General features: G+C 44.8%; 1 protein-coding gene across 1 annotated transcript in view; it reads right to left on the reverse strand.

The window, feature by feature from the left end:
- The window catches only part of Shroom3 (shroom family member 3), a 301,418-nt gene that overhangs the window by 5,516 nt on the left and 271,147 nt on the right, over window positions 1-24,755 (reverse strand). The window contains exons 6-10 of the mRNA XM_033757773.1: window positions 24,348-24,755; window positions 18,169-18,242; window positions 12,735-13,562; window positions 11,311-11,817; window positions 9,339-9,489 (exon numbers count right to left, since the gene is read on the reverse strand). Coding sequence (XP_033613664.1) covers window positions 9,339-9,489; window positions 11,311-11,817; window positions 12,735-13,562; window positions 18,169-18,242; window positions 24,348-24,755 — 1,968 coding nt within the window. The remainder of the gene's footprint in view (window positions 1-9,338; window positions 9,490-11,310; window positions 11,818-12,734; window positions 13,563-18,168; window positions 18,243-24,347) is intronic.

A 24,755-nucleotide genomic window follows, 5' to 3' on the forward strand; every position in this document is an offset into this window, starting at 1 on the left:
AAAAAAAAAAAAAAAAAAAAAAACATGGCAAGAAGAATAGGATGTGTGTGTTTGAAGCCAGAGGAAGTATTTTGAGGGGATTAATGGCAGTGTGACTTTGGCTGTAATAGATATTTTTTAAAAATCTAGACATTCAGTTACTTTTTAACCACACTGATTTCATTTTAAAGGACTGAGGGAAAAATACCAATACTTTTGTCTAGTAAAACTGAAAGTTTTGGACAGCTTTTTAATTCTCTCTTTAGTGTTGTAAGTGCCAGAGAGGACTCTTTAGGAATCACAGTGACACGTGGAAGTCTTTATTTCACCAAAATCTGCCTGTCTGGAACCTGGACCTTCAGAGTTCTTCAGTGCTGAAAATGGCCTAATCCTGGCTTAAACACTGACATTCTGCTGTCCTCTCAACCTGCCTAATCCTGAAGGCTAAGAACTCTACTCACTCATCATGGGTTATAATCTTAGGCTTTCTTAAAGCTGTTTGGTTAAGACAAAACCACAACAAAAGGCAGTTTTAGTAGTGAAAGAAAATCGGCAATGTGTAATAAGCATTTTATTCTTCAACTGAGGACTCTGAACGCAGAAAAATCCAGGCAGAAGAGAATACTGCCTAATGTTAATAAATGTTCAGTTTTCCTTACCTCCTCATGGAAAACAGCCTGATTTGGGGTCTATGGTTAGATCTATAAGGACTTTTGGCAGCAGTATGGTTTTTGCCTGCAAGACGGCCTGGCAGGTTCTAGCAGCAAAATGCCTGGTGGGGGGTGAACAGCTTTCACTGTGCTAAGTTCACATGAAGAGAAGAGCAAGGACACTGGAGTGGAAAGCGGAGGGAAAAATAAACCTTGTGTGCACTTATGTTTCCCAACATCGCCACTGGGCAGGGTTGAGGCAAGTCAAGCATCATTACTCCCATTTTCAGAGAGAGAGAGAGACAATGAAAGATACAACAAGAGGTCAACCCTGGAGTTTTTAACCTTGTAGGGTCAATTTGATAGCTCGTCACTTAACATTACTGGCCAATACCTTCATGTAGAAAACCGGGTCACACCCAATCCAAAGAGGCAGTTGGCTAAGTGAAACACACTTGTCTTTCTGCTCTCAAAAAAGGCCCCCTGCTCATTCAGGTATGGCCTCCATTTCAATCTCACATCTTGAGAAGTAAACTTTCTAGTAAATGCTTTTCTGAAAAGCAGGACTGTGGAAAGAAAAGGTACCAGCCTCATAGTTTTCATTATTCCTTCAAATATGACTTCTTTTAGAACTAACCTGGTATGTTATTCCTGGAAGGACCTCAAAGCAGTGGATAACTGAACTGATGTCTTTAGAAATATCCTTATGACGGCTCTCCAAGGCTGACATTGTAAGGGACAAATGTGATGATTATCAACGTGCACCTGAGCAGAAACCAGTGTGGGTGAGGAGTGTGTGTGCCATAAGTGTGGAAGTCAGCAGTGGGGAGAAGGGCACCCTACTGCCCTTGGCTCCCCGACCAGGAGTGCTGAGCAGGCAGCTGCACACAATGCAGCAGGCTGGGACAGTCAGGAGGGTGTGACACAGAGGACGGCAGTCAGGGAGGAAGCTTGAGAGTAATGGATGAGGTCTTTGCCTTCCAGACCCGGTTTTGGTTTACAAAGCCATCAGAACTTGGCACAGCAGAACTCTGTCACAGGAGCCTGGAAACAGCACAGGAGCTGGAAATGTCTGACAGTGTGAAAAACAACACGCACTGTGGCACTCAGAGCTATCTGCTGGGCTGCAATGTGATCTTACCGCTCGGCCACACCTGCTGGTGCCACTCACTGGTGGTCCCCTCAGTAACTCGTGGCCCCTGCTGCTTATTTAGATGGTATATGAATTTTTAAAAATTCTACCAAGCTTTTAAATGTGGACGTTTGGATTAAAAAATTACAGTGAAGGGCCAGGGATTTAGTGCAGTGGTTCTGCCACCTGCCTTCAAAACAACAAGAGAAAGTTGGCTGTACTTCCTCATCAGGTAGATCTCTTTAAAAAAAACCACTTCTACCACCAGAGTCCCCAGAGGGAGGGAGAGGATAACGTGTGTGTGTGTGTGTGTGTGTGTGTGTGTGTGTGTGTGTAACACACTAGACTCTCAGGAGCTACTTAATTTGTAAATCCATTGACATTTAGCCACTTCTCATCTGGTATAAACTGTTAGCTCACTCTCCACAAAACGAAAAGCTATTTATAATGGTTCTTTCTGTAAACACAGATTAATAGGCCTTCCTCCCACCTTGCCATTTGCAAGCAGAAATGCCCTGCAGGGCCCTTTCCTTCCCTCTGCTCACCCTCCAGGAGGAGCAGACTCTGAGGACGGACAGCTTTGTCATGAACTCACCACCCCTCAGATCGCTTACTTGCCTAAAACTAATACTATCCTGCCTGATGAGCTCTTTCTTTATCCTATTTAAGTGTTTCACTATTCATTTACTGTTTCCAGCCATGAAGATATAGATACTATCATTATCCCCAGTTCACTGATGAGGAAAGCACGGCAACTCAGCTGCTAAACTGGCCTAAATCCACATGGCCTGGAGGGGCTGATCCAGGCTGGAGCCCAGGTCATCTGGCTCAAGGGTCTGGACTTTTAATGACTACATTAAAGTAACTCAGAGGACTGCTATGGGTACAAAGTAAGGCTTGTGCGAGTACTTCTGAAAACAGAAAAGCATCAAATGCAGCTGAAGCTTTTTGTACTGTCCTAAGATTAGGCCACCACCTGAAGGACCCACTGTTGGCTTCAGACAGACACCTGGGGAATTCTCAGCTTCCTGCCCCTCCTGACACCTCTGGCCTTCCATGCAAAGGACATGTGGTGACAGTGGTGCCAAGAACGTTGTTACCAACACTGCTGGCAAGTTGACGTGTTTTATACAAGAGTGATTTGGAACAGGGCCAAGGGGCAGGGGCTAAGAAACAGTAGAATTTAGGTTTCTGCTAGTGGAAAACTGGGACGAGGTAAAGCCATTTCCTTGTGCGGTTCTAGCACACAGCTGCTGGCTTGGCTGAATGTCACACAGGAGAGGCAGGGTAGTTCTTGTCCTCCACCACATGCTGTGTGACCTGATCAGAGCAGAAAGACCACGGGGACTTCCTGCTGCCAACTCTAGATATCCTTTCACACATTCTCTGCCAAGTGGCATGTTCTCTGTCATTTTTCTTGGGAAGCTGTGTGCCCAGAAAGTCATTACTTGGTGTGGTGTCTTGGTTCCAGTTATCAGGAAACCTTGATAAAACACTAGAAACCTTTCTCAAATTTCTTCAGCTAAACTCATCTCCTGTCCCCAAAATGATTTCCCTATAAGTCCCCGTTTCAGTAATGACCACAGCCAGGGCAGAGGAGTCACCCTGGACACCTCTCTTCCATCCTTCGCGTCTGGCCTGTCACCAGGCTCTGTTCGTCACTGTCCTATGTTGCTGCCTGGAGACCCTATCGGTCCTCTCCTTATGGTGGGCACAAGACCTTCCCAATGGCCCACCAATGGCCTCTGCTGTCATACTCTGCACACAGTTTTGAGAATGACTTTTCTAAAGTGCACAATCTGCCCCATCTCTGCATACTGACAAGCACAGAGGGGCACTTGCGCCACTGGCCAAAATGACAAAGCCCACTACAATCTCTCCCACCACATACTACAGTGGCTTAGAAGGAGTACAACCCACAGAGGGGAGCTTCATGCCCCCTCTTTATGACCTGAGGCCAGCCTGAGCAGCAGCAAGAACTCAGGAAGGGAGGAGGGAGGGCTCCCCTGAGGTAAAGTGTTTGGGGAGGGGGCCTTGTCCCTCTCTTTTCTTCTCCCACCTCTGTCCCTAGGGTGTCCCTTGTCCACCTGTCCTGTTTGCCGAGCTGCACTACACAATACTGATACATGGGGGCTTAAGCCACAAGAAAAACTCTTCTGGTCACAGGAATTGAGGGTCTCCCATCCTGTTTATGTCTGAGTTTTGTCCTTCCTGCATACAACTGCAGAGCCGCACAGCATGCCACCGTTCCTCAGGAACCTGTCTTTCTGACAGAGGACTAGGACAAGGGGCCCCTGGGAGCCAGAGGGTGTGTGGAGAACATGGGGCAGTGGGGACTGGACAGGAAGGCACTTGAGCCCTGCACTGGTGCTCACCTAGCTCTGCACTCGCTCCAAGCTGCACAGGTGTGGGACAGGCCCCGACAGTACCTACCGCGTGGGCTCAGAAAACTGAACTGCGATAGAACTGCCCATCCAGTCCCAGACCAACCCCTGAAACAGGCCACATGAGGGGCCAGACTCTACAATAGAGCCATGGCTCTGAAAACACAACTGCTGTCACAAGCATCCTACCAGGTGAAACAGAACATGTGGTCAGAACCTAACTGGCTCGACTGCTCCCTGAAACCAGAGCAAAGCAAAACAAAACAAACTTCTCTCCAAGCTGAACCGAGGCCAGAGTCCCAACATACAGCACACACTCAGCAGACAATGGACCAGAAAAATGTGACTAATTTGCTGAGGAAAGGCAACCAACAGTTGTTAACCCTGAGAAAAGCCTGAGAGAAGAATTATCAAATCTTTAAAACAGCTTTTATAAGCACGTTCCATGGTAAAAATTAACACTCTTCAAATAAAAGACAAATTTTCAGCAAAGAAATACAAACCAGAATCTTGAATGGAATACAAGCATCTGAAATATTAAAGTTGCTGGCAGAATGTAAAGATAGGAAAGTCAGAAGTTGTCCAATGTTGAAGGAAAGGAAGGGAGTGACAGAGGGAGGGAGGGAAGGCAGCCGGGGGCATTACAGAGCAGCGTGCAGGCCCTGGGTTCAGTCCCCAGAAGCACAGAAACAAAACATCCTAGAGCTTTGGGGAATTGTTCAGAAATATGACAGGATCTACTAGTGGATTCTGATGGAGAGATTATGTATGAGAGTATTTAAAGATACAATGGCTGAAAATGCCCCAAAGTTGGTTAAAAAAAATTTTACAGGATCAATAGCCCAGCACACCCCAAACAGGATACATTCAGAGAAAACCAGGCTCAAATACATCATAACCAAACTGCTGCACAAATCTGAGAAAACAACCACTGCATGCTAACTGTGTATTTCTCATCAGAAACCATGGGAGCAAGAGGAAAGTGAAACAATCTTTAAAGAGATGAAAAAACAAAACTAAACCACCAGTCAACCCAGAATTCCATAGCCAAAGAAAATATTCATCCGGAGTAATAGTTCAGTAAAGACATTCTTAGATGTAAAATTTGTCATCAGCAGATCTAGTCTGAAGGAAAGGCAAAAGTAATTTTTTTTTTCAGGCTGAAAGGACACAAGGAACCTTAGTGATGAAGACAACAGGAGCGAGTGGCTGAGAACTGGGAGTTGCACTGATCTGAGGAGATGACAGAGGGTGTCTTCTGGCCTTGAGAATAGGGAGCCAGTGATGTTTATGTAGAATTTTCTTTATGATATGATGTGGCAAGTTTTAGCCAAAACACTGAAAACCCTAAGTATTATATTTAAGTTTTATGAATGTCTACGGTTCAGACCATGAGAGTGTTTCACATTTTAACATTTATAGTATTTTCTTAAAATATTTATCTAGGATGTATAAGAAAATGTAAGTAGAACTGATTTAAAACTCTGGTGTCAATTTTTGAAATATTTATTCATAAAGACACTCATTTCCATTGATTCTGAGTGACAATGCATAGAAATACTTTGTAGATTGTTAATAACATTAAATATTAGGCAACGGGTGATTATTTTGCAAAGGTGATGAAGGGCATACCTTCTTCCACAGAACGACCTTGAGGAATGGATACAGATCAAGAACCATTTTTTAAAATCATCACTAGAAAAGCTCGTAGATCAGAAAGAAAGTGCATTTTCAACTTTAAACCGAATGTATTAACAGATTCCTTCAATACCATCATTATTTGAAGCTCAAGTATTTCTTTGTTTCCAAGTGAGGCATGCTAAATGGCACAAATGGAAATTCTAGTACACATTTATGAATTTGTAGTTCATTAAAACAAACACAACTTGTCCAAGGGTTTTCCATGGTATGCGATAAAACCTGAATGTCTGCATTTCACACAAAGCCCATCCCGTGTGATCTCCACAACCGTTTGGCCTCCGTGGATCCTTCCAGCCTCATCTTCTACCATTTGTGCCTTTCTATTTTTCTAAATTTGGTAAATTTTCTTTACTCATGAATATCAACCCACTGCAAGCATCTCTCCTCACGACCCACACACTCCAGACGCTCCTGTATCTGCAGTCTCCTGCTTGTTCCCCTGTTTCCAATGTCCCTTTTCCTCCTACCCTGAATCACTCTGACACATCTCACAGTGAGCTCTGGTTTCACCTCCTCCAGGCAGCCTTTTCTCTCACTCGCGCCTGGGGGGTAGGTCCTGCTCCTCTGCACTCCCCTAGCACAGGACATGCGCCTATCAGAAGATCCGCAAGTCTGTGTGAAATAACCCACCTCTCTCACTAGCTGGAAGGTGCCTAGAGAGCAGGCACAGGGCCCTCCTGAGGTGGGCACTGCCAGGCCCAGCACTGGATCTGGAACCGGAGGGCAAGTTCTCAGTATTTATGAACCATCTTACACTTAACTGACCCGGCCCCTCAGGCTACCTGCAGCCCTACAGGAATGAAGGAAGAAGAAACCAAAAGAACGCTCACTGCTGTTGATGCTCTCCTCAACTAAAATATCCCAGTCTCACCTTTTTCCTTCATGAAGAGCCAGATAAACCCTAAGGGTAAGAAGTAATCTCCTGGCACAGTGGCCATCATGTTCCAGGGCGATGAGAGAAGAACACCGTGAGTTCCTTTCCTCCTAGGTATCTTGCTGAGGAAAACACAGAGCTCTCTAGCCTTGTTAGCAACAGGGAACTGGCTTAGAAGCATCTGGACACTTTAGACACCGGACACACCAACCAATCCTGCATCTTTACAAGGACTTTCCCTAAACAGCTCCCCAGCAAGAACAAGACACCGCAGTCACATTGTCCTGCACTGCAACGATTTAAACACCCTGTCCCTCTACATTAGTTAATTTGTCTGCCCACTATTATGAGGATCCATCACTCTATTTTATAACGTAAAGTAAGGGTCAAGATGATCCAAGTTACTTGCTTAGCTCTAGTCAAATCTCCCCTCCCCCACATTTTTAGCTCATACAGTATACCTGCTATTTCTCTTGTTAAATGGTAAAATCCAACATAGGAGATCTGCTCTTCGTAATTTAGCAAACACTTACTTGATTATTTAGGCAATACCAGGGACTGACGCCAGGGCCTTTCCACTGAGCTACATTTGCAGTCCTTTTTACTTTTGATTTTTGAGATAGGGTCTCACTAGGTAGACCAAGCTGCCCAGGCTGGGCTCGAACTTGCCACCCTCCCTTCTTAGCCTCCAGAGTGGTGTGAGTTTGTGCACGCACCACTGGACCCGACAACAGCGGACATTTATGAAGTAGGTGCTAGGTATCAGGCCCCGGATTACACGTCTGTGTCCATTTGGGAGATTTCCTCTCACTAGTGCCCCTTTTCACTGAGTGGAGGCCTGATTCTCCATTTAAAGATACTATAAATGACTTGAGACTGACTCCTCAGGCTGCAAATCATGGACACGCTGGTCCTATTATTTTTTACTTAGCATTGGTTTTGTTCTATGCTCATACTCGAGCTCTGGTTAGTTATACCCAGGCAACTTCATTTTAGTTTAGTTCCCACGGCTACAAGGGTTAGAGGAGCAATTTTTAACAGGTGTTGGGGGTCACAGATTTAAGGTTAATTCTGACATAAGGTGTATGACCTGGCAATTAAGTTTTCTAATTCTGATTGCTTTGTAGAACTTTGTGCAAATAAACAGAACATTATATATTTTTTAAAAGTCCACTCCAGAGATTAACAAATGCTATTACTTATTTCCTGTGAGGATGAATTCCTCCTAAATTTTATGCCACACAATTCTCAGAGTGACAGGGTGATAATAAAGTGATGAAAAAGCTAAAGCATAAAATTAAGCTAGGGGAAAAAAAGCAATGGGTAATCTGCTATACTGCTACTGCAATGCAGGTACATCTACATGCAGAAAACAAGATAACAATTTCCACATAAAATGTTCAGGGAAAGATGTCATGGTAAAAATTGGTACATGTCATGGTGTCTGTGTAGCTCCTTCTTGGGGGTAAATATACAGAATAAGGGCAAAGGGGTCTACTGCCAATCAGGATCCATAAAGTGGGGAGTGCTGAGCAGCGCCGAGGAGGATACACCATACGTGTACAATGAAGTGGGCACTGAGCCGGCACAACCTTGATTGGGGGAGCAAGTTACGTGATGGCTGCATCAGCCATGGCCTCGAGCCCGCAAGGCTGGAGCAGTGGGAGGGAGGAGAGACGCTGACTTCTCAAACCCTTCCTGTCCCACCCCTCTCTCCGCCAGGCTCCATACCCTGTGATTTCATTCCAACAGAACAGCAAGAGGGTTTGGGATACACACTGAAGGATAAATGCAAGAGTCACGTAAAGCCTCTCCTGGAATCAGGTTCCACTGAAAACCACTCCCATGCCGCATTCAGCCAGAAGTGAGCTGTAAGCGCCTTTCTGCCAAACGCATGCCTGAGATGTCTGGAGAGCTGTGAGCTCAGGGATGGCAGTTCCTCTGGGCTGTAGAGAAAGTGGAATGGCAGAAACTTTCTCCCCTGTAGACACAGCCCAGTTTAGATTTCTCTGGTATGTGGGAAGGCCATGACAGCACGGTCATTTTAAAAATATGTGACATTTAAATTTTCTGTAGCAGTACCAAATGCTAACGACTATACTCTGATCCTGTGCTTTCGGGCTCTTTGGAAAGAGAGATGGAGAATGGATAAAGGATAATATCGCTTTTTCTCAGAAGTGCTTGACAAATGGCCTCTTTTTCCCTCCTAAAGAAATCTTCTAGTTTTCTATTTGACCATATATTACTAAATGAAAATTACACAGCCTGTTGGCACTGGCTGGTCTGCTGCTGAGAACAGTGCTGAGATTCCCCATGCTGGACCAGCCAGGGTCCTGGGCTATGAAACTTACAAGGAATTAACTTAAAACCTATCTGCTTTACTTAACGTCACTTGTAAAGATAAAACATTTCAGTAGCTTACCTGTCCTGCCTATCTGCAGGCCGCCTGCAAGAAAACTAAAGTACACGCAAAAGCCCAAGTCTAATGATGGCGGTGATAAGGTCTGGGGATAAGGTCCCTTCCCCTCTTCCTCTTGCCCAAGGGGCCAGCAGCCTTGCTAATTTTCAGGACTTTATCTGGGGGAAGCAGAACAAGAGCACTCCCATTCATTCTTTACCTTTTTTTCATTGACATCCAGCGGCTCCTCTCCCTCGTTCGCCTCTTCCGGCATCTCTTTGATCCTGTTCAGGAGCTCAGCCTTGGCAGCAGACACACTGTGGTAGGCAGGGCAGTTGACCAGCAAGCCCGCCGCTGCTGTGTCTTCGCTCCTGGACCACAAGGGACGCAAAACATAGCCACACACAATTCTCTAATGATGCCTGCTCTTTCAGTGGTGCGTTTCTTTCTCAGAAATTAGGATGACTTAGTAAGTATTTACAAACAAAGCCAGGCAACACTGGGGTGGACAACACAAAGGCAATACTGGGGACAAAAGTGGGGATCGGGACTCTGGCAGATTGCTGCTCCTAAGCAGGTTAAATGATGCGCAGAAAAATGACTCCGACTCCTTTCCCTAAAACGCAACGTGGAGCCACGTCACCACAAAGTCCAGGTTTGGGGGTCATTTCCTACCCTCCCCTGGTTATCTTTTCTATGTCTACTATTGTTTGGTTCCTTAGAAATTTCCGTCTTAAATAAATCTAGTTCCTCACATTTAAATGTTCTTCCAGACTGCCGTTACCAGATTACGAACAGATTTCTACAGCTGTTGATTAAATCTCACAATGGCGATTTGCTGAAGTTCATCTCAACAGATCAGTTCTCATTTTCACCAGAAGATGGCGCATGCCACCCAGCTGAAATCCTTCCGCAGGCCCCAGGCCTCCTGCAAATGCTACCGGCCATTTCACTTATACAGCAAATGTTCTGGATGGTGATGCTTTTCTAAAGATGTATTTTAAATTGCTTGGGTCATCAGACAACAGAATGACCAGTGACCACAGGTGGCGAGCTGAGCGGCACACCCAGAACTCATCCCAGAGGCACGGTGGTTATCCCCTGGGAGACCTTGCACGATAGAGGTGCTCAGCAATGGTTGCTAAACACACGATCCTGCGTAACTCGCTTCACACCAAATAACAAGTGGTTATTTCCCAAATGTGGAAAAGACAAGGAAGGACAAGGGAACTGTAAGGTCTCGAATGAAGACAGCCTCTGGTAACCTGGCAGCTTGTTTATGAGTACTGTGTATCCCTCCCCCAGTAAAACACTATTCCTGCTAGTAATTTAGTTAGGGTCACCTACAACTTTCTAAAGTGCAAGCCCGAATTTGGATGAAATGCTGTTTTCATTTAGTCTGGAAACCATTAACTGCTGAGTCTCAGTCTGTCAACCCACACAGTTTTCACTGAAAATTAAAAAGAAAACATTTCATAGTAGCCCTAAAGGAATTCAAACATGCAAGAAAACCCAACGGCAACCTGGGAGAAGCTGAGAGGGTGACTGGGCAGCACACAGTACTTGCAGTTCTCTGGTGGTGAGGTGCCAGTGGACATCTTAGAGGACGGTCAACACATGGCTCGGGAGCTAGGAGCAGGGGTGGAGCAAAACCAGCGCTGTGCATCCCTTTCATGCTCTTAATTTTCAGATTCGAGCAAACACCAACGCGTGGTCATATCTACCACTCCCACTTCTTTCTCCACACTGGTGGGGGGTGGGGGTTGGGGCTTTCTGAGAGGGCAGCGCGGAGAGGGAACCAGCAGCCAGACGTGCACCGAGCTAGGGGCACTGTGTCACCACCAGGACACACACACGTTCCAGTGCCTTGGCTAGGCGTGGTGGTAATTCTTCTGTGCTTCACTTTCCTCATTTGTAAAACATAAGAACACCCTGGGTGCTACTCCAGAAGGTTCTTGTGATGATTAAGTGAAAATGTTTATATGAAGAAATCCATACAAGGCTTGATGCATACAACGTGAACAACAGATATGAATGATAATTATTACTATTGCTGTTATTTCTGTTGTGGGCATGTGTCAACCCCCTATCGCTCTTGGGTCAGAGATCCGTGGAAGCAGCGGACTGTCTGACTTACCACCCACAGAAGGAATTCCATTCTAAGTCCTCTGGGGGCATCACCGGGGCCTTACCTCTTGCCATCACAGCCTGGGTAGCTCCCAGTCCTCTGCAGGGCCTTCCTCTTCGTGCTGTCTTCCTTCAGTAAGTTAAGATCTCGGGGAAACAAACCTTCCATCAGGTCCATAGTTGTCTTCATTCTGGAGTCTGGATCCAAAATGTCTGCCAGAGATTTGTCTTGGTGCACAATTTCCTTGGCCAGAGCCTCTGTTCTGATATCTTCGGAGGTTTTCTGAGGATCAGAACTGACTTTCTTCTCCAAACTCTGAGTTCCACCAGGCAGCTCATGGATGAGGCTTTGGGTTTGACTGGGAAGGGGTGGCCCTGAACTCGGCTGCCTGCCAGGAGACCCTGCCAGTTGGGGCTGAACACTCCTGAAGAAAGGTGCGCTGGACTCGTTGGCCTCTGAACATTGGACAGAAGTCTGGGGTCTGGAAGGCGGTGCTGGACCGCCTAGCCAATGGGCTGCAGCAAGTGTGTGCCTTTCCTTTGCAATTGCCACCTTGGAAAACTGGCCAGAGCTGGTAGGGACACAAAACAAGAATGAAAAGGGAAGAGTCAGTAAAAGGGTAAAGGGAACAAGGCAAAAGGAGGGAAGAGATCAGTGTTTTCCATCATTCCTAAGGGTGCCCTCCCCACGCCTGTTCTCAAGGTCCTTGTAAGCCTGGTGGCTGCTCCCAGGGAGGCTGTCATCTCCTAAGGGAGACGGAATTACTAAGAATTCTGTTCTGATTAATGTCGCTAATATATTCCAGAGCTTTCTGAACTGGTCATTGTCTCGATGTTCAGAGGACACAGCTGAAGGTTACATGTGTACATGTGAAATCCCTTGTCCTAGAACCTATGTGCTGGGAAATGCTGCTTCTCCATTTTTTGGCTCCAAAGAGGTTTTCCCTAAGCACTGACCTTTAGCTCTACTCTTTGCTCCTTCTAATGGACATGGAGTGGCTCTGGCCAGCCCAACCTCTTCTGAGAGGTGCCTCAGGCTACCTTGTGTCTCGCACAATCTCCTACTGTGCAGGTAAACCTGTTTGAGGTTAGTACAGGCAGTACACTTGCCTTACACGCAACAGAGTGGATACTGAAAACTGTGGCTTTGATTAGTAATAAAAGTGCTATTTTTTTTCTTGCACTCTTCCTTTATCTTAACTGATTCAGAATTCAGCTAACGAAGAGGGATGTTATTTTCCTTTCTCTGGACCTCCCACACCCATGATGTGAAATACGCAGCTGGGGTTTACCTTTTGTCCTCACTGCCGTCCTCCCTGGTTCCTAGTGCACACCAGCAGAATTACCACCCAGGGAAAATGATTAAAACAGCTCTGGCTGCTTCATGAACTGAGTTTGTATTAAGAAAGTCTCCATCCCAGGGCTCCTCTGTGGCCAACAGAAGGACTAGGGAAGCCTGGACGTGAGAATCTCAAAGCCACTCACTCACCTGTGGCCCGACCCCTCAGGAGCCTCCATGGCCAGCAGCCCCTCACACTCAGCTTGGGAAGGAGGTGGAGGAAAATCATCTGAGCTGGTCATGGGGGCTTCCTGGCTCAGTGGAGGTGGGGGTGGAGGAAGAGCTTCAAACTCCGGGCTGGAAGGAGCCTTGGGGTGCGAGTCCTTCACAAACACATCATCCTCGTACTCCTCCTGAGGCACGGTGGACGCTTGCAGGCCTGACTCAGATATTCGCAGGGAGACCCTCCCTAGAGGGCCTGGTTCTAGAGTGCTGTGTGCACTAGGAAGGCTCAGATGCTTCCTACAGTGCTTTGGGTTTGTGGACTCCGGCAATGAGGCCTCCTCGGACAGGCCGTCTTCCTGAGCCTCGTGGGCCCACTTCGCCGGAGGAGGCGGCTGCTGCTGAGGCAGTGAGAGCCTCTTCCATGTTCTCTCTCCTCCCCCAGGCTCTGGGGTGCTGCTTGGGCTGGGCAGCTGGGCCCCTATATGGGTAAAGGTGGGCAGAGGCTGCTGCCCTGCCTGATTGTCCCTCCCAGCCTTCTGATCCGAGGTCAGCTTCGTGCAGCAGTTAGAGGGAATGGGAGAAGGCAGAGGAGAGCCAAGTGGGGTCGGAGGTGTGGCCCTGGCCTCTCCAAGGAGCAGTGTCCTGGGGCCCGGTGTTCTGCTGGCTTGCCCCTGACGGTCCGGGACCCCAGGACAGTCACTTGGAGCTGAGGAACCACAGGGTGGTCTGCCGCCTAAGCCACTCCAGTGAGGGGCAGGACGGTGGCTGAGCAATGGCATCTCTTCTTGGCCTCTTTCTAAACAACTGAGTGACCTGGAACAGGATAGAGATGGGTAATTACAGCTCTGAACAAAGGCAAACACTGAGCCCACAACTCATTTTACACATAAGAGAAGCACTTAAAGAGAAGCAGGATCCTATATTTCCATGGCAAATTCAAGTATCAGACAAGTATAGGTCTCAACAGGAAACCATCGTGTGGAGCCCTCCTCCCTCACCACCCCGCCAGGTGCTTTTGAAGGTAGGCTTTAGGACATAAAAAAGGACATAAAGTGGTTGATTTGTTCATCTCCTGGGTCTGGGGGACAATGATTCCTGCCTCACTGGTCCCTGCCTCCTCCTGTCCTGTCAGGATCCTAAGGGGAAGGTCTGCTTGCAAATGCTGTGGGCTGCTGAACTGGAGGGTTTCATTTACAACATTGAGTTTCCTTGTGTTTTCACTTCCTAAGATGAAAAATGAAAAGGAGAGGAGGTTCACCTAAAGGGCTAAGAAACAGTTGCTTCTGAAGATACTGACAATCAGAAGCAATACGCGTGGTGATTTAAACAACTGTACTTTAGGCACCAAGGAAAATCCAGCAATTCCTAGTACTTTTGTTACTATGTTCAAGAGGGGTAAAGGGCAAACAAGATAAAGAAAAGCATCTACGGTACTGCAATGCTAGAGTTAATGTGAGGATAAAAATGCCCAGCAAATCCTGTCATTTACAAATTCCGAATCTGTAGTTCGTCAACTGGTTTTGCCAGGGAATCTGGCACACAGATGGCACTTTTCATCTCCCAGCCCTGAGTCTCTAGAAGGAGCGGTGACTCAGTTCCACATTGGAACAACAGCGCAGGGCCTGCCACAAGCCATCCAAGTGCCAGGCGAGGATAGTGTGGCATACGGAAGGGAAAGACTGCGGAGAACCAAATTAGCTTTTCTGTCGTCTTGTTTCTTCTTTCTTATAGATGCAGATGGCTGAGTAAAAGGTCCACCTCTCTCTCAGATGCTACCCCTCCTTTCCCATCACAGACCCTTTCACTGAGTCGGTTTTTCATGCAGAAGCCCATCCACATCTAAGACCAGCTGTTCTGCACTTTTTGATGGGGGACACTGGGTACACGGAGGCAGGCGATCCCCCGAGGAGCTCTTTATTCCATGCCATTCATCCTGGCAGCCACAGTACCCAGCACGAGATACTAGGTCTGACGGTTTATATTTGGTGGGTGAAAGGTGTCTCTCATATGCGGGTTACTGGTGGCAAACCTATGGCCTGTGTGCTGGAGCAGGCTGTTAGCACTGAATGCTCTAAAAGGTTCCCCTGGTCTGGCTGCTCAAGAGGGTGGACATGAACTATTTTAAACTTTGTATACTGTAAGAAGACATGAGTCAACCCTGAAGCTTTCAGAAAAGGGGAAATAACACTCAAATATGTGACACTGCTTATCCTTTAATGATCCAGCCTAATAGACTTTGATGTTTCAAGTTTGTGTTTAATTCTAGTTTATAAGACCATACAAAAGTTGCATATGTTTGAGGGTAAGATTTGGAGTAAATGCTTAGATTTGGTTGAGAAAGCTTCTCCATGGTGACCATATTTTTTTAGGAATATTTAATTTATTTTTCGAGACAGGGTCTCACTACATAGTTCAGCAACAGATTTTAAAGTAAAAACAAAATCTTTAAGAAGCCCTTTTATTAAATAGGGTAAGAGGAGCTCAAAGAGGAGATCAAAGCTCAAAGCATCCAGGAATCCTAATATTTAAGAATGGATTTTAAGAGTAATTTTCTCTCCCCCACCTTCTTATTTTGGCTTTTTGTTTTTTGAGACAAGGTCCTACTTTGTAGTTCAGGCAGGCCTTGAACTCATTGTGTAGCCCAGCCTGGCTTTTAATGTGCAGTGATCCTCCTGCCTCAGCCTCCTGAGTTCTGGGATTACAGGTATGCGCCACCATACCAGGCAAGAGCAATTTTCTTCTGTATTTTTAACACATTTTTTTTATTGTTGTAAAGCCAAAATTTTATCTTTTGGATTTTTTTTGGTATCGGGGATTGAACTCGGGTCCTTGTGCTTGTGAGGCAGGTGGTAGAACCACTGAGCTAAATCCCCGGCCCTATCTTTGGGATTTTTAAGAATACAGTTCAACAGTGTTAGAAACATTTATGGACTGGGGTGTAGTTCAGTAATAGAGCGCTTCCTCAGCATGCACAGGCCTTTGGTTTAATCCTCAGTATTAAAAAAAGGTTCCCATGATCGTGACTCAGGGCTCCAGAACTTTCACATCTTACAAATCTGAAACTACCCCCTTTAAGTAGCTCCCCCATGCTCCTTCCCCACCCCTTGGTAGTCACCAGTCTCATATATTTCTGCGAATCAGAGTAGGTTGTCTCATATAAGTGGAAACACAGAATTTGTCTTTCTGTGCCTGACTTATTTTGCTCAGCATGACTTCCTCAAGGATCCATGCAATACTGTGTGACAGGATTTCCTTCCATATTCCACTGTCCATACGAGTCGTCGTTTATTCACACAGTCAGCCGCCAGTGGGCACTGGGTGGGTGGTAGGTACTACTGGCCTCTTGTGAACGGAGCTGCTACGAACATGGGTGTGCCCAGATCTCTGAGATCCTGCTTTCCATTTTTTTATTCTTTTAGATGTATACCAGGAGTGGCACTGTTGGGTCATTTTTTTCCCCTCCCCCTCCACACTGAGGCATATTGCCAACCCTTTTAAAATAATTTAAATTGCTATTTTGCGACAGGGAAGGACTCACTAAGTCACCCAAGTGGAGCTCAAACTTGCCATCCTTCTGCCTCAGCGTCCCAGAGTGCTAGGGTCACAGGCATGCACCATCACACCCAGCTGCACTGCTGGATCCCAGAGTATATACACCGTGTTTTATCATACATAAGTATGTTTTTTAATATTTGGGGAACCTCCGTGCTGCTTTCTGTTTCCATGAACGGTATGCAAGGGTTCCAGTTCCTCCACGCTCTTGCCAACACTTGTCACCTTCTGTTTTGCTGACATTAACCATCCTAAGGGTGTGAGGTGACATCTCATCGCTCTGATTTGCATTCCTATTGTGACTAGAAACATTCAGCAGCTTTTCACATGCCTGTTCACCATTTCTTTATAGTCTTTGGAGAAATGTCTATTCCAGTCCTTTGCTTATTTTTAAAATATGGCACTATTTGACTTTTTGTTTAATCCCTTCGCTTCAGATCAGTTCTCTTTTATTGTTGTTTGAGACAAGGTCTTGCTACGTAGTTCAGGCTGGCCTCAAACTCGAGGCAGTCATGCCCAGCTTCCTGAGTGCTGGATTAGAGGCATGCACCACCTTGCCCAGCAAGTTCTCTTTTAATAGTGCGTTAGTTCATTGTCAGTTTTCCCTGCTCCTGACTTTAGACACCCAAACCAATCGTAGCCCTCAGCTTCACCTTGGAAGGGTCAAGAGTACGAGCTGAGGGAAGGCTGCTCGTGACTGTAGCACTTAATACCCATTTCCTGACTGTGCGGGCTGCTTCTGTAACAGTACTGAGTTATGGAAAACATAAAAGTAGAAAGAAACTGAAAACTGACTGGTTAGGAAAAATGAAACTGGCCTGAAAGAACACGGAAAGTGGTAGAGAAAGTTTAGTAACACTGTCACTTGGGGAGAGACTGTAGCAGACAGCACTACGACACTGCACTGAAGGAACCTACAATGCACGCACTTCAGGGAGAACCCTCTGAACATTTCTCCGCACAAAGTTTCTCCATGTGGAGAGTACAGAAATTCACATTCTAGCCGGGGATCAAGCTCAGTGGCACTGCACCTGCCTCACAAGCACAAGGTCCTAAATTTGATCCCTGGAAAGGGAGGGGATTCAAATTCTAACATAAAAATATCAAAAATCATTCGTTATATTTTTTCCACCTAGGAGATATGACTATTTTTAAAGACTAAGAAAAAGGCTTTCTTACTACTTTCTTTGTGTCTAAACTGCATTGTTTTTTTCATGACTATGGATTGAACTCAGAGCTTTCACACGGAGCTATATCCCCAGCCCTTTTTAAAAATTATTTTGAGACAGATACTCACTAAGTTGCTAAGTTGCCTAGGCAGGGCTCGAACTTGCAATCTTTCTGCCTCAGCCTCCCAGAGTTCTGAGATTATAAGTGCCAAGATTCCCAGTATATCTTCTTATCTAAAAATTATGATTTTTGAGTTGACTTTCTGATTTACATGATACCTACGAGTTTGTCTTGCCACATGAAGCTGTTCAAGGAATGCCCCATATTTCCCTATCACTTTAGGCCCCAAGCTTGATCCTCTGCTCCCAGAATGGGAGAGATCAGCCACACAAGTGAGGGTTTACTGTGGGAGCCCCAGGGTATGCTTCATCAATGACCCTGATGACAAATTTGTTAAAAGTCAAGCATTTCCTCAATAGCATATGTTCAAAACCTATTTTTGAGCAAGTACCATTCTTAGAGGAATTTATTTATAAATAAAAATAAAAAATTCTCCATGGCCTAAACAAACTCAGAAGGTAGCACATTGTACTGTTTAACATGGCAACAATGCATTTCAACTTCGTACAGAAAGTAACAGAAGTAGTTTAACTCAGCAGCACTCGCAGAGGGAGGCATCTTCACTATACACACGTACCTGGATCCAGGGCCAGCCAAGTAACACGAGTCCCTCACAAGACCAAAGCCACTGTCTTCCCCCAGGAGCACACCCTGGAAACAAAAGAAAGGCACTGCATTAGTTCTAACAAACAGGTGTTTAAATTTACCAATGTAATAGAGACAGAAGGAGAAGGAACACTTGGGGCATCACAGTAGAACTCTTATACTTAGCCTTTTAGCCCTCAAAAGCTTCAGGGAGTATTGGTAACCGCACTGCCCCGATGAGGAGATGCGTCCAAGGGCCAAAGCAGCAGCCAGAGTTTGAACTTCAATCTGTTTCACCAAGGTCCTCCCTTAGCAAGGATGTTTCCTCAGAGGAAACTGATGTCAAGTATCTCAAAGCAACTGCAATACTTGACAGTTGACCGTGGTAATGAATGCGATGAACCAAGTCCTTGAATTACAATAGGGAATTGTGGGAGTGACAGGGCAGTTACTGAATTCTGCAAAATCTCAAATGTGCTGAATTAGAGAAGATAAGATAATTACAGAAAATAAGAATCTGGTTTGTAATCATGCTGTAAATTCTCTCTGGGAAAAGTCTCACATGTGATATCAGTAAGTGTGGGGACTTTTCAGGAGTAGCTTTTGTTTTTAATAAGGGTCTATGCTAGGGTCCTGAAAGGTAGACAGTGTAAACTGATAATCTAAAATCTGTCTCATGTGTTCTCATCCATGATGAAGATGATTAATATTGTCATTGACGGTAATACATTCAACTCTCAAGTTGTTTATAATAGGACATGTAGAAAACAAAATTAAATCCATGTGTAATATCTAAACTTTACTGTTTTATTTCATCATTTACTCTGTCCAAAGGGCCTACTGCTTTTCACCCTCTTACTCATTTTTGCCCTGAGTCAGTGGCGAAGGTATTAATGAGCAATGAAAAGAGTCAAAGGTGGTCATGGACGGAGAAGGGACAACTGGAAATTATTAATAACGGCAGCTGCCCATCCCTGGGTATTAACTGTGAGCTAAGTATACAAAAAGTATGTGCCCGGAATATTAAGACACTTGATGTTTCTTTGGTAATTTACTCTTTATGACAATGTAATTGCAACCCATAATTGCATCTAGCCTACAGTTAAATAAGATGGGATTCAAGCCAGAATCTCTTCAAAGCCCAAGATCTTTCCATGGAACTTCGACAGGTTAAATGGTAACTGGAATGGAGTCAACCAGACTTGAGTACTTCGAGAAAAATAAATTCCAAGTGTTCTGATTTGCTCAAGTGTCACTATAAGGAATGGAAATTCCTGGCTCAGAACTCAGAATTCCTGCCCCTCCTCACACTGTTCTTCTGTGATACGAATGTGCTCCTAATGCAGTAAGGTTTAAATATGTTTTCACATTCTATTACTCCTCTGCATTTCATCTTGAGAATGAAGCGGAACATCTGTGTTTGTGTGATCTAGCCCCTCGAATGTCAAGCTTAAGTTGATGTTTATGTATATACAAAATAAAAGAAGTGAAGCCCATTAGCAGGCTATTGAGAAAAAAATTTAAAATTTCTCATCAAAATATCATTTGGATGGAAGAAAAATGCCTCCTCAACCTAGCAGAAGCCCAAGGAAGGTAACTTCCTATCGGATTTTCTTGCTTTGATTTGGATATATATATTCAGTGTCAAAGACTGTGTCAATTTTCTCTAAACTGGTAAACATAAACAGTATTTTAGGGCAATATAAGATGAAGTAGTGGTTATGGGAGAAATACCTTATTGGTACAAGTTATACCCACTTGTTATGCATCCAATTTATTTTGGTTTCTCAAAACTGACTTAAAATTTCATAAATTTTTAGAATACTGGACTATAAACCCAATGTCTCAATTTTCACTCTTTTAGGGGCTCTAAGTTAAGAATACCTGAGGATTTAGCTCAGTGGTGCTTGCCTGGCAAGAGCAAGGTCCTGAGTTTGATTTCTGGTGCCCCAAAATAAAAAGGTAATAAGAATATTCTGTTACCTTTGTGATTGATGAAATATGAATATAACAAATTCATCTACTTTAGGGTTATTGGTTACAAAAATAAAAGGTAAAAATAATTAAAAGTCCATATTAAAAGTCTTGTTAAAATGAAATCAACTTATTGGCTGACATTTTCAGACAGAAGGTGTTTAATTCTTGCCTCTCTCTCCCCACCTTTCTTTTTATTCGAGGCACAAGCATGGCATGGAGCAGTGATGGCGAACCTTTTAGACCTTCCAATGACGCAAACAGCCTGTGGCAGCATGCGTGCCCTAGGCTCACCACCACTGGTACAGAAGCTTAAAAGACTGGAGTCAGGCAGTATGGGGTCAAAACATTATTCGCTATGAACCTGGTGAAATCCTGTGCCCTCTCTGGGCCTCAGCACCCTTTTCTGTAGCATGGAGGTAAAAATAGTATCTACCTCATTAGAGAGGCAAGAGGCCTAATTTTATATGTATAAGCCAGTACATAGGAAAAATTTGAACACTGTTAGCTTTTCATAAGTTCACATTTTGCAGAAAGTCGATTCTGTTAATTATACCTAAGCTCAAATGGATGCTTCCTCAGAGATGCCTTTTTTAGTAGCTGCATCCCTCAGAATCAAGCCTGAGTCCAATACTGTGGTGTCATGCCCTAAGCAAAGCCCTCAGCAGTTGAGTGATGCTTGTCACACCATCTTGAGCTGAAGGGGAAGGTCCCCAAGATACGGTGACAACCAGAGAAACCTCTAACTCAGCCTCTGGAAATAGTATCAGCAGGAGTCTTATTTCTCCAAAGAGTTTCTTTTAATAGTCTCTGCTATATTTTTTTTCCTTAAATTCTTTTATTGGTACATTTTAGGTGTACAATACATTTACATTTATCGTAGGGAACTTATACCCTTATGTGATGTATCCTGGTTCTTATTTCTTCCCCCATTCCCCTGCCGTCCCTTCACTCCCTCCACTCTTCCCGATTTACAAAGACTTTGTTTCCATCTTCTTTTCTCATGGTATATTTTAATCTATGCAAGGACGAGGCATAAATTTGTCTCTGAAGCAGAATAAGTTTGGATATTTTTCTGCAGCTTTGCAGGGCCCACCCACTTCAAAGGGTTTTCCAAGGTCTCACAAAAAGTAAGTGGAAACAGCCCAGAGTTTGAGCTGCACTTGAGTTCCTTTGCTACTATCTGTTCTGCAACTGCATCTTGCAAATGAAGGGAGATTAAAGGAGAGAGAACAGATGGCTGCAAGTGTCAAAGAAGATCCCACGCTGGCTAGGGAGAAGCCCCATGTGCCAAATATCTGCGCAGGTCTCAGGCATTATTTCAGGTCCAAGAGTGATCATTTGCCATACATAGAAGAAATGATTTCCATGATGACCTTTACACTTGGAGGAATTGTGAAAAGGAACTATGTCCTTGTTAATAGCTTATACAGGCAGAGTGCATGCTTAGTTTGCATAAATCCTCGGGTTCATCTCATAGTATGAAACCAAACCAGCCAACCAAACAGACAAAACCCACACTAATAAAATCCTGTTATATTAGAATAGATTGGCAAGAGCAAATAGCATGTTTGGTATGTCATCAACTAAGGCAGCACGAGATACAGACTCCATGCTTTTTTTCTGAGGCATGTCGTTTCTTCAAGGTCACTCAACCTTTAGGAGTTAGGATGAAACAAATTCTTTAAGAGAAATGTTAACAAGGGCTGGGGATTTGGCTCAGTGAGCACTGTGTCTGCCTTGCAAGCACAAGGTTCTGAGATCAATCCCTGGTACAAAAGAAAAACCAAACAAAAAAAAGAAACGTTCACAAAAGTGTAATACCAGAGTCCTTGGAATTTAAAAATTAAAAATATGAATATCTTGAAACAAGTGCCAAAACTGCTAAATGGTGAACTTAGTTTCATCTAAAATTAGTGTTTTGTTTTTTACTATCTAAACCACAAATAAGGGAGATGATACAGAGTACAAAGAACAAACTTGGTTATAGGCCATTTCTCTAGTCAGGCAGGGCTAGTTGCTGGATGGGAGAAGGAAGCTCAAGAATTTTTCAAAATGTACTGGCACTAAGTGGCACAAAAGAAGAATTTCACTTTGAAATATCTCCCTCTTGACCTCATTTGCCTAACACTACTATCTAAACATGGTATTCCCTTCAATAAACCTAAACATTGTTCTGTGTTCAATTGTCTTCTGAAAAGTTTTTCAAATAATATTTGTAATTGGAATTTGCATGCATCTCTTCACTACAACACATGTTTGAATGCTATTTCCCAAACTGACCAGGCTGGTGAATATTTAGAGAGAAAGGCAAGATAACACGCACAGCTGTCCAACCAATTCCCCAAGACAGAATAATGACATCTAAGTGGGGCAAGTCGGTTTTCCCCTGGGTCTTTCTGTAGAACACCAGGAAAGATTTTTTTAAAAAAAGTTTGGATTGCTATGCAATAAACTATTGAAGTCCATCAAACTAGCTAAAATTCCCTGCATATGAATTTTAGATCAATTTTAATAGTGCAATTAGCACAGTTTTTCATTATGAAGGGAGGAAAACGGCTATTGAAGATGATGGAATTGCCTCTACTGATTTTTTGTTGTAAGGGTTCATCCTGAGTAGAGTGTTCTGGACAATTCTGAGCAGAAAATATCCAGGAGGTACAGTATTTTCTCCTGGACGGTTGTGTGTGTTTGTGTGTGTGTTTCAGAAGTACTGAAGCAAACCTCGCAGCTAGTTAACTACTGATTCTCTCAAGTGGTTTCCTCCTCTTAATGCTTTTGCACCCCAATCTCTTCTCAGCATCCTGCCACCCTCTATAGCCTGGTTTAAATCCCATCCACCCCAAAAGTCCTTTTGGACCTCAGCTAGAATTACTCACTTTTCCTCCTGTAGCATATTCTTCGCCACCACTGCCACAGCATTCTCCATCCACATTAGAATTGCTTATACATAAATTCATCTCACTTGCTCAGTTGTGAACTCTAAGAAGCATGGGCCTTTCCTTGCTCTTTCCTTTAACCGTGCAACTCACACTTTAGACAACAGATGCTCTGCAAATGCTCGCAGAATGGTAGACTTCTCTGCAGTGGAAGTGAGGAGAACCAGAGAAGGGGCAACAGAGGGGCTCTTCCCCCTCAAGCTAACACACACATGAACCAACATCTTAGGTAGGAAGGGAACGGTGAGGCAGACCAATGAACTCCAGCAGAAGTGCGAAGCTGAGAATTACTTATGGAAAATAACAGATTCCTAACAATCAGAAGCTCAGGTTCTGGTCCTACCCTTGCTTGAAATTTCCAGAAGAAAGCACTTTATACTTGTTGCATAGTTTAAGACTTTAAGAAATCCTTTCATGTGAGATTTCCAAAGTCCAGTTTTCCTACCTCAGCAAGTAGGAGTCAGAGACATGGATTTGATACGGGCAATATAATATATCCCACCATACAGGCTGGCTGTGAAGATTAATTCAATGAGATAATAAATGTAAAGCATAATTAGCCAAGGGGCAGGTACACACTTAGGTGAGGGCTAGGAATGCAACGCCGATAATTATCAATTCCAGCTGTTTTGTAGATGCTAAAGGAACACAAATGGTGCAAAGTTAAAATCTTCAAAATACAAAGACACAGTCTCTATTCATGGCTATGGGTGTGCTTGTGCATGCATGTGCATGCACGGGTGTGTGTGTATGATCCCTTTTTCTAACATCACATTCTTGCATCCAGGGGTAGATGACTTCCTAAAATAAGGTAAATGTGCACACATAAACACAGACACACAAAAAGCTGTATATCTCTGTAACAACATACACATATGTAGACTAAGGCAAAAATCATGTCACGAAAACAGTTGGTCTTTCAGCATTTAAAGGAAGCCTGAACAAGGGGGTCTGTGTGTAGGGGTGGGGTGGGGTGGGTCAGTCCCATTAATGCAGCACCTTAGTTAGAGTTCTTGCCACTAGGGGTGGTCCTTCAACTTGCTGCCCTCCAACATATCTGAATAGGTTAACCTATTTAAATAGAAAGTTAAAATGGTGCAGAGAAAAAAATTAGTATTTCGATGTTCTCGAATCTTCATCATGTTAAAATGGAGTAAAGTATTGCAGTATAATTTTACTTTTGACCAATACTGCAGCCCAAACAACGTGCCTCCCCACCCCCACCACTGCATTAATGCCAAGGGCCAAAGGGGCCTACCTGGTGCCTCTTGTCTGCGGTGGGTGAGGACCTGGATCTCGCGTGGACAGGCACCGCCTGGGCTTCCAAGCGCTCCAGTAGGTCTTCGGCTGATGCAGACTTGGTTGCTGCAGCCCCCCGGGAAGGTGGCCCTCCGAGGGTGTGATCCCCATCTGGGGTGTTTCTTGGCCCACCGCGTGCTACAGCTGAAGAGAGCAGCTCCCCTGGGGCCCAGGGAGCCCGAAGGTCCTCTCTCAGAAAGCGCCCTGCAAAGGAGCTGCTGCGATCCGGATCCCGGGGCGCCCCCACGGGCGCCTCTGCTGGAAAGCTGCCTGCAGGAGGCCCCGGGCGCGCGCGGGTCTTGCGCCACACATAGTCAGCCAGGGCACTCTGCTGCAGCCGCTTCAGCTCTGGGCCCGAGGGGCCACG

Source organism: Fukomys damarensis, unplaced genomic scaffold (genome assembly GCF_012274545.1).
Source record: "Fukomys damarensis isolate Sample0158 unplaced genomic scaffold, DMR_v1.0_HiC HiC_scaffold_32, whole genome shotgun sequence".
Lineage (NCBI taxonomy): Eukaryota > Metazoa > Chordata > Mammalia > Rodentia > Bathyergidae > Fukomys > Fukomys damarensis.